Source organism: Sarcophilus harrisii, chromosome 4 (genome assembly GCF_902635505.1).
Source record: "Sarcophilus harrisii chromosome 4, mSarHar1.11, whole genome shotgun sequence".
Taxonomy (NCBI): domain Eukaryota; kingdom Metazoa; phylum Chordata; class Mammalia; order Dasyuromorphia; family Dasyuridae; genus Sarcophilus; species Sarcophilus harrisii.
The window spans coordinates 392,824,528-392,837,148 of NC_045429.1; the positions used below are offsets into that span (position 1 = coordinate 392,824,528).

Sequence of the window (12,621 nt, forward strand, 5' to 3'; positions counted from 1 at the left end):
AGAGCACTCAATTATGACCTGAAATTGATCCTCCAGCACTATTCAGACTCCTTTGAGAGAGCTGCTATTTTAAAGAGTCTCATGGGGAGACTAGCTATCCATTCTGCTGGTGTTCTCTTGTGATTATAATTGTATCCAAATCACCTGACAGAGTGCCTGGCCCATAGCAAGGGCTTTATAAATGCTTATTCATTTGTTCATTCAAATAGAAATATTTGTCTATTTTCATCTGAAAAAAAATTACATGATCAGTTATATTCAGCTTCGTAAAAACAATTATACTGTGCAATATGTATTTAACTTTTATAGAGGGGTGATAAAAATATTTTCTTTTTGAACAATGTTTGTCTTATATGAAACTGTAGCTGATGGTATTATCCACTCTGTTATGCAGTATCTCTTATACAAAGATGCCATGCAATAAATTCTTCTTGAGTTCCAAAAAATATTTTGTCTCTAAAAAAAGGTTTATTTTCTTTTGCTCTAGCTATCATAAAACTTAGAATCAAATGAAATATCCCTACCCTAATAATCCATTCATTTTGCATGATTGTAATGCCTTCTATGATTTTTTTAGATGATGTTTGTTCTATTTTTTTCTTGACTGTCTCTTTTTATATTATCTTATATTTAAAAGAAATAATTGCAGACACAGTGTAAACCTTGTCCCTAGCAGCATTATTTTATTGCTCTATATACCATTTTAAAAGGTCTTTCTTTTTGGATAGGTATTTTTAATTCTAAAAAAAGGACTAATTCAATATAAAAATGAGAAAAATGATATTGCAGTAAATTAAAGAAAAAAGAGTAGCAGCCTTTAAATAGCAATGCTGGAAAATACAGTTAAAAACTTTCCACTAAAAAGCAGCAATTTGAATAATAAGGTTTGTGGGAAAACTAATTTTGGGGATAGGAAAAATAAGACATTTCTAGCCATAAAAAGAATGAGGTGCTTTGCTTATATATTTAAGTTAAATTAAGTAGTCAAAACATTAAGGAAATATAAAACAAAACCAAATCTATGACACTTTCTTTTTGTTCTAAAATACTTAGATGCTTACACATCGAGAAAATCGTACAAAATGGAAGGTATCTTCAGACAACCAGAAATCTTCAGTTCAGCAACTAAATGTTCAATTAGAGAAGGCAAAACATGAATTAGAAGAAACTCAGGGTACTTTAAGCAATCTGCATAAACAAGTGCAGGACAAGAATGAAGTGATTCAAGCTGCCAACGAAGCATTGCTTGTTAAAGTAAGTAGACTATAAAGTCTAGAAAACTTTAAAGCTTTGACTTTAAAGAAATATATTTCTTATGCATAAAATTGTCATTCCTAAATTCCTTATATTTCTTATACATTTTGCTTGGATAAAGACTATGATGGGAGCATCTAGATGGTACAGTACATAGAATGCCAGATCTTAAGATTCATCTTCCTGATGGGTTCAAATCTGACCTCAGACACTTAACTAGTTGAGGGGGCCCCAGGCAAGTTACTTGCTCTGTTTGCCTCAGTTTCCTCATCTTCCTGTAAAATGATCTGGAGAAAGAAATAGCAAACCACTCCGGTATCTTTGACAAGAAAACCCCAAATGGGGCCCGCAAAAAGTTGGATATGACTGAAACAACTAAACAGTAACAAAGACTATGATATGATTAGTTCTCTACTTATTTAAGAAAAAAATGCACTTCATTACTATTAAGTAGTAATAAATATATTTATTAATATAGTATATTCTTTCATATTATTACAGGGAAAGTTTTGTGAACTTTTAAGTTTAAATTCACCTAATCCTAGCCTACCTACTTTAGGGCTCATATTGTTTTCCTGTTTGATGCCAATAAAAAGTCAGAAAAAAATTTAAGAATTAATATTTGTTAAAATTGCTAAATTGAAAAATCATGAAGTTCATTATCTATTATTGGATTTGAATATAAGCACTAGTCTGAAGACATCAAACATGTGGACTTAGGTATTCACCTTTATTTAATTTCTCTGCTTCCAAAATTTTGGGAATTAAAAACCAATATTAATACACAAATAGAAAACATGCCAGTAGGGCTACATAATTGCTAGTATATATGTTAAATTTGTCAGTTAAAGCCCAAGAAAGATTGTAAACTAGCTATTTGAAAATTGGAAAGCTCTTTAAAAAAGAAACTTTTAAGTTCTGTAGAATGTAAAGTTATTGAAAATCCCAAAACTCTGCTAACAAGACTATTTTTAAAAAATTAGGAACAGTTCAGTACCTTTTCTGAAATGATTTTCTCTGTTATCCACACTAATGGAAGTTTTTCTGAATACATTTTTTGGTACTTTTATTAAATTATTTCTGTGCTCTTGAGAATTTATATTTTAAATAAAACATCAAGGCCATGTTGTAAAAGACTGACAGAAAAAGCTAGGAAGTTGTCTAGCTTCTCCATTCTATTTTATTTCCCCCAAACTTCTCCTGTTTTCCTAAATCACATTGTAATGAGTATAATATAAGACTCTTCTTATCAAGTGTTCAGATATCTTGAGCATCCTTTACTGTTCAAAACAAACCAGTCTTAGAAGTCAACAAAAATACCTTGTGTTTATGAAAGATAGAAATTGCTAGAAAAAAACTTAAGGACATGAAAATGACAGAAGATCTGATAATTCCTCAATGAGCAAATCTGAAGTAAAGAGCTTTTTAGCTAGTTCAGATAAACCCAGAAACCAGGAAGGAGAAGAAAGGATAATCAGCAGAGATGCAGAGATGGCCAGAAGTCAATTACCAGTTCACTTAGAAGAAAGCAACCACAAGCACAGAAACAGTCACAAGAGAGTAAGAGAAGATGTTCCCACTAGAAAAGTGAAAGTCAGGGGAGAATATGAGAGGGCTCACCCAGCCACCCCAGGTGCTTCTGCAGGCATCCTTGGATTTTAGCACCATACAAAAAGTGCCATTCCTAATCATGTTGCTGGGTCATCAAGAAACAGTTATGTGATATTTCATATTGTTTGAACTTCTAGCAGAGATATTATGTAATATATTTGTGATTTCTACCAAAAAACTTTAAAAGGTCAACAATAAAAGTTTGTTATTTAAGATACCTTATGTTACAACTATGCCAAATAACCAAGATAGTACTATATAATGGATCCCCAAACAAGGTAAGCTGCTACAGATTCATTGTATTCTTCTGTACTTTCCTTTGGGTTCTAAATGTTGTGATTAAGCATCTTAGTTTAAAGAATAGGCCCTTTGTCTACCTCTCTAGTGTCAACACATAATTTTATAGCCCACTTTGCTAAAATGTACTAGTAAGGACTCAAAAAAAATTTGCCATTAAAAAACTAGGAGTACCCATCTGGAAATAATCTGAATTTAGGTAGATTATAAAGATATTGAAAGGGAGATATAGGCAAAGAGAGAGAAGCATAAAAAAAAATTAGATTTGCCTAATTTGCTAAATTTCATAAAATTAATAGAAATGGAAGGTTTACACAATACCAGATTGATCTACTAAGTAACAGTATTCTTTTTTTTTTCCTCATAGCTTTCCCTGTCATATAGTTTCAACTGAATTTCTGTTCACAATAATTTCTGTTGATTTAAAAATTTTAATTTAAAAAGTTATTTGGGAAGGCAAGCTGCCTAATACACATCTAATCTCTTTTTGGAGTTCTGAAGGAAAGAATCAGTTTTTAATGGTTTTCATTCTTTTCATTTTATATTTAATAGTGCCTGTCAACATAAAATTAATTGTTTGCTTTTCACACTTTTCCTTGGGTTGAATGAGTCCTGTGAATGTTTTTGAAGGGCTTTTTGCATAGCTGTGTACTATCTAGGATAAAATTTTATAAAGATGATGTCTAGTAGCAGCATGAATTTGTAGCCTACTAAGTCAGGAAGAATTTGAAAACTGGATTTTATTACTATGAAGACATGATTTCAAGGCTGGCCTTTGATACATTCTGACTTAGAGCATGTTTCTCAATGCTCTAGGCAGCTTTCTAAGTCTAGAAGTCACAGAAATGATACCATCCTGCATTGGTAGAGTGTTTCCTTACTCAGCATTTCCCTATATTAATGCTCTTCCAATTTATTTATGATCTCATTCTTTATGCCTAGATCATGAACCCATTTTGACCTTATCTTGGTGTACGGTGTTAAGTGTGGGTCAATGCCTAGTTTCTGCCATACTAATTTCCAATTTTCCCAGAAATTTTTGTCAAATAATGCATTCTTATCCCAAAAACTGGGGTCTTTGGGTTTGTCAAAAAACTAGATAATTAAAGTTATTGGCTGTTTTGTCCTTTGAACCTAACCTATTCCATTGATCAACTAGTCTATTTCTTAGCCAATACCAGACAATTTTAGTAACCGCTGCCTTATAATATAATTTTAAATCTAGTACAGCTAGGCCACCTTCATTTGATTTTTTTTTTCATTAATTCCCTTGAAATTCTTGATCTTTTGTTTTTCCATATGAACTTTGTTGTTATTTTTTCTAGGTCATCGAAATAGTTTTTGGGAAGTCTGATTGGTATAGCGCTAAATAAATAGATTAGTTTAGGTAGTATTGTCATCTTTATTATATTTGCTCGCCCAATCCAAGAGCATTTGATATTTTTCCAGTTAGTTAGATCAGAATTAATTTGTGTGGCAAGTGTTTTGTAGTTTTGTTCATAAAGTTTCTGATTTTCCCTTGGCAGATAGATTCCTAAATATTTTATACTATCAGTAGTTACTTAAAATGGGATTTCTCTTTGTAACTCTGACTGTTGGATTTTGTTAGTGATATATAAGAATGCTGATGACTTATGTGGGTTTATTTTATAACCAGCAACTTTGCTAAAATTGTGGATTATTTCTAATAACTTTTTAGTAGAATCTCTGGGGTTCTCTAAGTATACCATCATATCATCAGCAAAGATTCCCTATATTAATGACACCACAAATCAGTCCCTATCCTATTTAGCTCTTCAGGCCTGAATAGGAATTAATTATAATGCTAATTCAGGGAGCAAAAAAATTATAGGAAAAATTTAAAACAGATTTGTTATAAGTGGTTAAAAGACATAACATTTCTTACAAGCATTTCTTAAGCCTGCTGTATGCCAAGTAGTGTACTAAGTACTGAGGACACAAACAAAGGCAAAAATAATCCCTCTCTCAAGGAGCTCACAATCTAATGGGGAGACACAATACCTTACATTTATACTTTGCATTTATAAGGCATAAATAAGGTTTATCATAGAAAAAATCTCAGAGGGAAGATAATAAATCCTTCCTCTATTAAAGGGAAAAAGGAAAATCTTTTTGTAGAAAATGAAATTTTACTTGAGACTTGAAGGAAGCCAGAAGACAAGAGATGAGGATAGAAAGATTTCCAAGACGAAAGAAATTGAAAATTTATTGGAGTCTCTTTGACCCAGCAATACCACTACTAACTGTATTACCCCAAAGAGATCAGAGAAAGATGAAAAGAACTCATATGTACAAAAAATATTCATAATTCTTTTCATTACAGCAAAGAATTGGGAACTTAAGAGATGCTATCTGTTGGGAAATGGCTGAACAATTATGGTATAAATATTATGGAATACTATTATATTGTAAGAAATGATGAAGGGAATAGTTTTAGAGAAAAGATGGGAAGACTGGTATGAACTGATTCACAGTAAAATTAGTAGCTGAACTGTGTATTCATGGGATACATAAAGATAAACAATTTTGAAAATTTAGGAACTCTGATCAACATAATGGAACCAACTATACAGTTCCAGAGGATTTAGGATGAAATGTGTTACCACATCTAGATAGAGAGGTGATAGACTCAGTTCACATTGAGGCATATGTTAATTTGGAAGTGAGCGGACTTGTTTGGTTAATATAGTAATTTGTTTTTCTCAACTAGATATATTTTAATTTTTTTCTTGTTTTCTCAATGGGTGGGAAGCAGGAAGTTGGGAGGGAGAGAATTCAAAACTGAAAAAATAAAATTGAATTAGAAAAATGCATGAAATCAAGAAATGCCATGTCTTGTATGAGAAACAGTAATATCAATGTCACTGAATCATAAGAGTATGTGAAAGAGGGAATAAGATGGAAGAAGATTGGAAAGGTAGGAAGGGCTCAGGTTATGAGGGGCTTTGAAAACCAAATTAACACTCAGAGCTTTCTGAAATGCAATGGTTTACCTCAGAGACAAGTGAATCCTTTTCTCTGGATATTTGTGCAAAGTAATACTACATTGGATAAAAGTTTAAACTACTTTTTCAGGTCTGAAATTCACGATATGTGAGTGACCAAATTTCTTATTTTTATGTAGGAATCAGAGGTAACTAGGTTGCAAGCCAAACTTTCTGGGCGTGAAAGGACTGAAGGCTTCAAGTATCTACCAGTCCCACTTTTGTCTCCTACTGAAATAATGTATAATATTCAAGATGCAAGGTTTTTCAAACAACCTCAGCCATCATTTTTCAAATCTAGAAAATTGCGTCGCTCTATTAGTGCCAGTGACCTAAGCTACAAGACTGATGACAATGAAGATCTTTCTGAAGAACTCTTAGAGGATCTAAAGCAAGTACTCATTCAAAATCCTTTACCAACAGAAGCAGAAAATAAAAAAGAGGTACTTTATACTTCATCAGATGTATTCGACCCAATGACATATGATGCAAATGATGATGACGCTTCTCAAAGTAATGACTTCACTACTCTTAGTGGAATGTTAAAATACATAAACAAAGAAGTAAGATTGTCAAAAAAGTCTTCTATATCAGCATTTGGTACAAATCAGGTATTGTATTTTTGTGAAGAGTATCATTTTTTTGTAGTGGATATTGTTTCTATATTGGGAAAAATATTTTCAGATAGAATTTTCTATACTATGAAAACTTTTGCATTTTGCTTTAAGTTGATATTTGGGAGAAAAATTGGTGTTTGGAAAGTAATAGAGGATTTTTTTATATGGGAATATTTTTTGTAACATGGGAATTTTAATTAGAATAAAATAATGACCATTTTTAAACATGGGTAGGAGTCTTCTTCTATGGAGGGAAAATGATATACAAGAAAAATTTAAGGGCTGCACAAGGAAAAACTAATGACTTTTTTTGCTAGATAGGAAACATCTAGCTTCTTTTGAAATTAAAAAGAAGGAATTACAATTTTATTCAGTAATATAACAAATACTAAAAAATATACTTTAGTTTCACAGGGGAAGAGTTAATCAGATGGCAAAAAGTCAGAGACACAAAAGAGAAATGGAAGGGTGAAGCTCACAGAGAGGGAAAGACAGAAGGGCTCATTAGGTTCAGTGTTGAATTGTAGTTAATAGAGATAAATTGCTCTTATTATAATGTTAAGTTACACAGTTGAGCCCTGGGCATCAGAATAAATTTTTATTGGTTGTCATTGACTTTTGTAAAGTTGATTGGGTTATTACTCACTATTCATAACTTTTAAATTACATGCCCAATTCACTGATCTGCTCTTTATTTTATTGATGTAGGAGTTAGAGAGGGAAATTTTCCCTAAATACTACTTTGGTTAAATCCCATAAATTTTGGCATTTTGTCTCATTGTCATTTTCTTTGATGAAATTATTGTTTTTATGATTTATTCTTTGACCCACTCATTCTTTAAGTTTAGATTCTTTAGTCTCAAATAAATTTTAATCTACTTTTGCATAGTCCTTTGTTAAATGTAATTTTTTTGAAAAATTTTTTAAGTGTAATTTTTGTTGCATTATGATTTGAAAAGGATGGATTTAACATTTCTACTTTTCTGAATTTGTGAAGTTTTTAATGCCTGTTATAATACATGATCAGTTTTTGTGCTGCTGCCATATACCACTAAGAAAAAGGTATATTCTTTTTTATTCTCATTCAGTATCCTCCAGAAGCCTATCATATCTAACTTTAAAGAAATTCTATTCATCTCCTTAATATATTTATTGTTTATTTTCTACTTCTGACATGGGAAGGTTGATAGTTTTATTATCCTTCCTACAGCTCATTCAATTTTGCCTTTAACTATTTGGTTACATTTGGTGTATATATGTTTAGCATTGGCATTACTTCATTATCTATTATTCCATTTAACAAGATGTAGTTTCCCGGCTTATCTCTTTTAATTTGGTCTATTTTTGCTTTGTTTGAAATTATAATTGCTACCCCTGCTTTTTTTTTTATTTCAGCTAAAGTATAAAAGACTCTGCTCCAGTCACTTAAACATTTATTTACTTTGTGTGTCTCACTGTTTGAAGTGTTTCCTATAAATAACATGTTGGTTTCTGGTTTTTAATCTATTCTGCTATCCACTTCTGTTTTATGGGTGAGTTCATCTCACTCACATTCACAGTTATGATTATTAATTGTGTGTTTCCCTCAATCCTATTTTCCCATCTATCCTTTTCTCTCTCTCCTTTCATCCTGTCCTTCATTAAAAATATTTTGCTTATGACCACTGCTTCCTCCATTCTGCCCTCCCTTCTATCAGCCCCACTCTTCTTTTATTCCCTACCTCACCTACTTCCTTATAGGACAAAATAGGTTTCTATACCAAACTGTGTTATGTTATTCCTTTTTTGAGCCAGTTCTGATGAGAATAAAATTCAAGCATTACCTATAAACCTATCTTCCCTTCCATAACAAAAACTCTTTTCACATATCTTTTATGTGAAATAATTTACCTCATTCTACCTCTCTCCCCTTCTCCTAATACATCCCTCTTTCTCACACCTTAATTTTTAAAAAAATTCAACTCACACAACTCACACAACTCAAAGTCAACTCACACCTATGTCTCTGTCTATGTATACTCCTTCTAAATGTCCTAATCAGTGATAAAGTTTTGGGGATAAAGTTTTTCATCCTATTTAGAAATGTAAATGGTTTAACTTTATGAAGTCCTTAATGATTTCCCTTTCCTGTTTACCTTTTTGTTTCTCTTGAGTCTTGTATTTTAAAATCAAATTTTCTACTCAACTCTAGTATTTTTATCAAGAATGCTTATAAGTTCTCTTTTTCATTGAATATCCATTTTTCCTTGAAGGATTATACTCAGTTTTGCTGGGATTCTTGGTTGTAACTCCTAGATCCTTTGTCCTCTGGAATACCATATTCCAAGCCCGCTGGTCCTTTAATGTAGAAGCTACTAAATCTTGTGCTAACCTGACTGTGGCTCCACTATGCAATTCAAGTATTCTTGGTTACTTGCAGTATTTTCTCCTTGATCTGGAAGTTCCAGAATTTGGCTATAATATTCCTGGGAGTCTTCATCTTGGGATCTCTTTCAGGAGGTGATTAGTGTATTCTTTCAATTTCTGTTTTATCCCATCTAGTTCTAGAATATCAGGACACTGAGATGATGTCCAAGGTTTTTGTTTTTTGTTTTTTGTTTTTTTTTTTAATCAAGGGTTTCAGGTAATCCATTAATTCTTAAATTATCTCCTGGATTATTTTTTAGGCCAGTTGTTTTTCCAATGACATATCTTATATTTTCTTTTATTTTTTTCAAAAATTTTGTTTGACTGATTCTTGATGTCTCGGAAAGTTATTAGCTTCCATTTGTTCAATTCTACTTTTCTGGATTTATTTCACTCCTCATTCTATCATATTCCAATTAAACTTCCCTATTTACCATCTTCTTTTTCCATTACTTAAAATGTCTATGCTGTCCTTTTATACCTAGAATGACTCCTCCCCATTTCTAGTTGTAAAAATCTCTCTCCTCAGCAACCAATTCAGATTCTATCTCCTTCATGAAGTGTTTCTTAATTTCACCAATTGTATATTAGCTCCTTTCTCTACTTAACAATTCACTTTTTTAAAAAAAATCATATCTGCCCAAGAAGAACATTCCAGACATAGGGCACAGCTCATGCAAAGACACATAGGCTAGAGATAAAATGCGGTTTATAGCATTGGAAAAGTAGAATATAGCCCAGTTATCAAATATTTGTTGGTGAGTACTTTCTCTAAGAGAAGAGGTGAAAAGTAAAAGCCATTGTGCCAAAATAACAACATTCCCAGTTTTGATAGTATTTCTAGGATAGAATCATGAAAAAGGAGAAAGAAGCATAGGAGAAAGAAGTGTCAGTGTATCAAAGAAATTAATGACCAAGAAGGAATGGATCATTCATGTAGAAAGGGAAGATGTGCCCATTTCTTCCATTGGTTACCATGTTGACCTCAGTGTGGACACCTTGTGGAAGATTTATAGGAAAACACATACAGTAGTAGTTAACATGGGCATACAGAAGTTGTACAGGATAAGAAAATGTGGATAGATTGAAGATAGTTATAACAATGACATCATAAATTAATCAATCCACAAGTATTTATCAAATGCTTAATATGTTTCATGCTTTATGCTAAACATTCCAAAAATACAAAAATGGTTAAAATGCAGTCCCTCGTAGCTCTTTTCAACAATGAGGTAATCCAATAGACTTGTGATGGAGAGAGCCATCTTCATCCAGAAAGAGCCTGTGGAGACTGAATGTGGATCACAGCATAGTATTTTCTTTTTTGTTGTTGTTGTTTGCTTGGTTTTTTTCTTTTTTCATTTTTCCCCTTTTTGATCTGATTTTTCTTGTGCAGCATGACAAATGTGGAAATATGTATAGAAGAATTTCATGTGTTTAACATATATTGGATTACTTTCTGTCTGGGGGAGAGGATGGGGGGAAGGTAGGTTGGAAAATTTGGAGCAAAAGGTTTTGCAAGGGTGAATACTGAAAAGTATCTTTGCATATATTTTGAAATTAAAAAGCTATTATTAAAAAATCACATAGTCCCTGCTCTGAGGTAGGTTATGAAAACCTTTAAATAAAAGAGGCCTTTTAAATAGACTTCATATTTAAAGACATGTACTTAGAGATAATAATGAGCCACTAGAGGTTTTTTTAAGTGGAGAGATGACATGATCAAATCTATGCTTTAAAAAAAATCTCTTTGACAGTTGAATAGAGGGGTGGATTAAAATGGGGAAATTTGGCAACAGATTAGATTTTGGGGTGAGAGTAATGAATTAAGGAGTTGGGAAACCTAGATGATTGGGAGACTAATGGTTTTCAAAGAGTAGAGAAATTTAGAGGAAGTTAGGGAGTTGGGGGGAAATGAGTTCTCTTTGACCAGGTTGAGTTTAAGATGGCTACAAGACATCCAATTTGAGAAATCCATGCATCATTTGATGTTGCTTGGAGCTGGATATGTAGATCTGGTAATCATCTGTATAGAGATGCTGTGGCAGCTGATGGGATCCCAAATACTGAAATACTGAAATAATATAGAGGTCAAAGAGAAGAGGGCCCAGGACTCCGCCATAGGAGATATGTAGAAAATCATAGATCTTGAAATATTAGGAGTAGTGTTTTACTTCCTTATAAGCTCTCTGTGGATTTTTTCCTCCCTGTGGTTCAACAAACCTTTATAGAAAATGTTCCCCATTTAACGGGTTAAGTTTTAGTTGTAGTTATTATAGTGGGCTCTCAAATGAGATAAATCAAAAGGATAATATTTCAAATATATTAACCTTATGCATTTCACATTATTCCAGGAGGAAGATTTGTGATTAAATGAAGATACTGGTATGATGAGAAAATTGAACCATTGACACTCTATTATCCTTAAGTACCATATATAGTTTCTATTTTATATTGACTATTTTTATCACTGAATAAATTTTATATTTAACATTGCATTATCTTTTGGAGGAAGTATTTTTAAAACTTTAATTTGAATTTCAGGTGATAATTTTTAAAATGTTACTTAATAGCTTTTTTGTTAATAAACCTAATAATATTTCTTTGGTCTTTATTTGACATCTAGTTAAATGCTTTGTTGATTTGTTTGGTACTTTTAAAAATGCTTTAAGGTTTTTTAAAATTTGCAGTCAAATTGCTATCTATTTTATTTAATGTAGTTTATATTAATATCTGATTTTTTTAATTGGCAAGTAATAATTAATCTAAGAGACCATTCTGTTATTGATTTTGTTGTTGTGCTAGTTAGCTCCTATTTATTCTCTATGACTGGGATCAAATGGAATCTTTGTGTGATATTGAAAAGTAACAAGTAGTATGTAAGCTTTTATCATGAGCCCAATGCTCCTCTCTTATAATATGGTCCAATATATGATATGGTGATGGATTTTCCTGTCCTAGAAGTTCCAATAGAGAGGTAGACTTTCTGTAGGTTCTGTCAGAGAATCCTTCTCCAGACCAAGTTGGGACAATCTTATACAGCTTATACAATCTACCACAGCTCCTGACAAAGATCACAGGGCATTCACATACTCACAGGGAGCAGAACAGGGCATCAAACATTGGAAGCAAAAAGCTAGAAAATTTGGTAATTAATCTTGAAAGCAAGCCAAATTACACTAAGGGGTTACTTGGCAGAAACAGTCCCAAACTCAGTGCTTTTTCTTTAGAAAGAACACATGCTGGAAGAAGAATGAACACATGCTAATATCAGAAGTAATAACCAGTTCAAAAGGAGTCACTTTTTTATATCATTCGCTTCCCTAAGGAGAGTTGTTCCTCCCCAATTCACTAAAGTGTTCTACATTATTTAACAAACCCTGATTATTTTCTGAAATTTGAAAGATTTACCACTATGTAAATGATTTTGC

The 12,621-nt window shown here is 32.2% G+C and overlaps 1 protein-coding gene across 5 annotated transcripts in view; it reads left to right on the forward strand.

The window, feature by feature from the left end:
- CCDC18 (coiled-coil domain containing 18) overlaps positions 1–11,697 on the forward strand; it is a 91,225-nt gene extending 79,528 nt beyond the window's left edge. For 4 of the 5 annotated variants that reach the window (XM_023503381.2, XM_031967091.1, XM_031967092.1 and 1 more), the window contains 3 exons: positions 1,054–1,254; positions 6,308–6,778; positions 11,545–11,697. In XM_023503381.2, coding sequence (XP_023359149.1) covers positions 1,054–1,254; positions 6,308–6,778; positions 11,545–11,559 — 687 coding nt within the window. In that variant the 3' untranslated portion in view covers positions 11,560–11,697. Of the gene's footprint in view, positions 1–1,053; positions 1,255–6,307; positions 6,779–7,190; positions 7,566–11,544 lie in introns of those variants that run through there. The other variant, XM_031967095.1, reaches the window with a different exon arrangement.
- Positions 11,698–12,621: the final 924 nt, after the last annotated feature.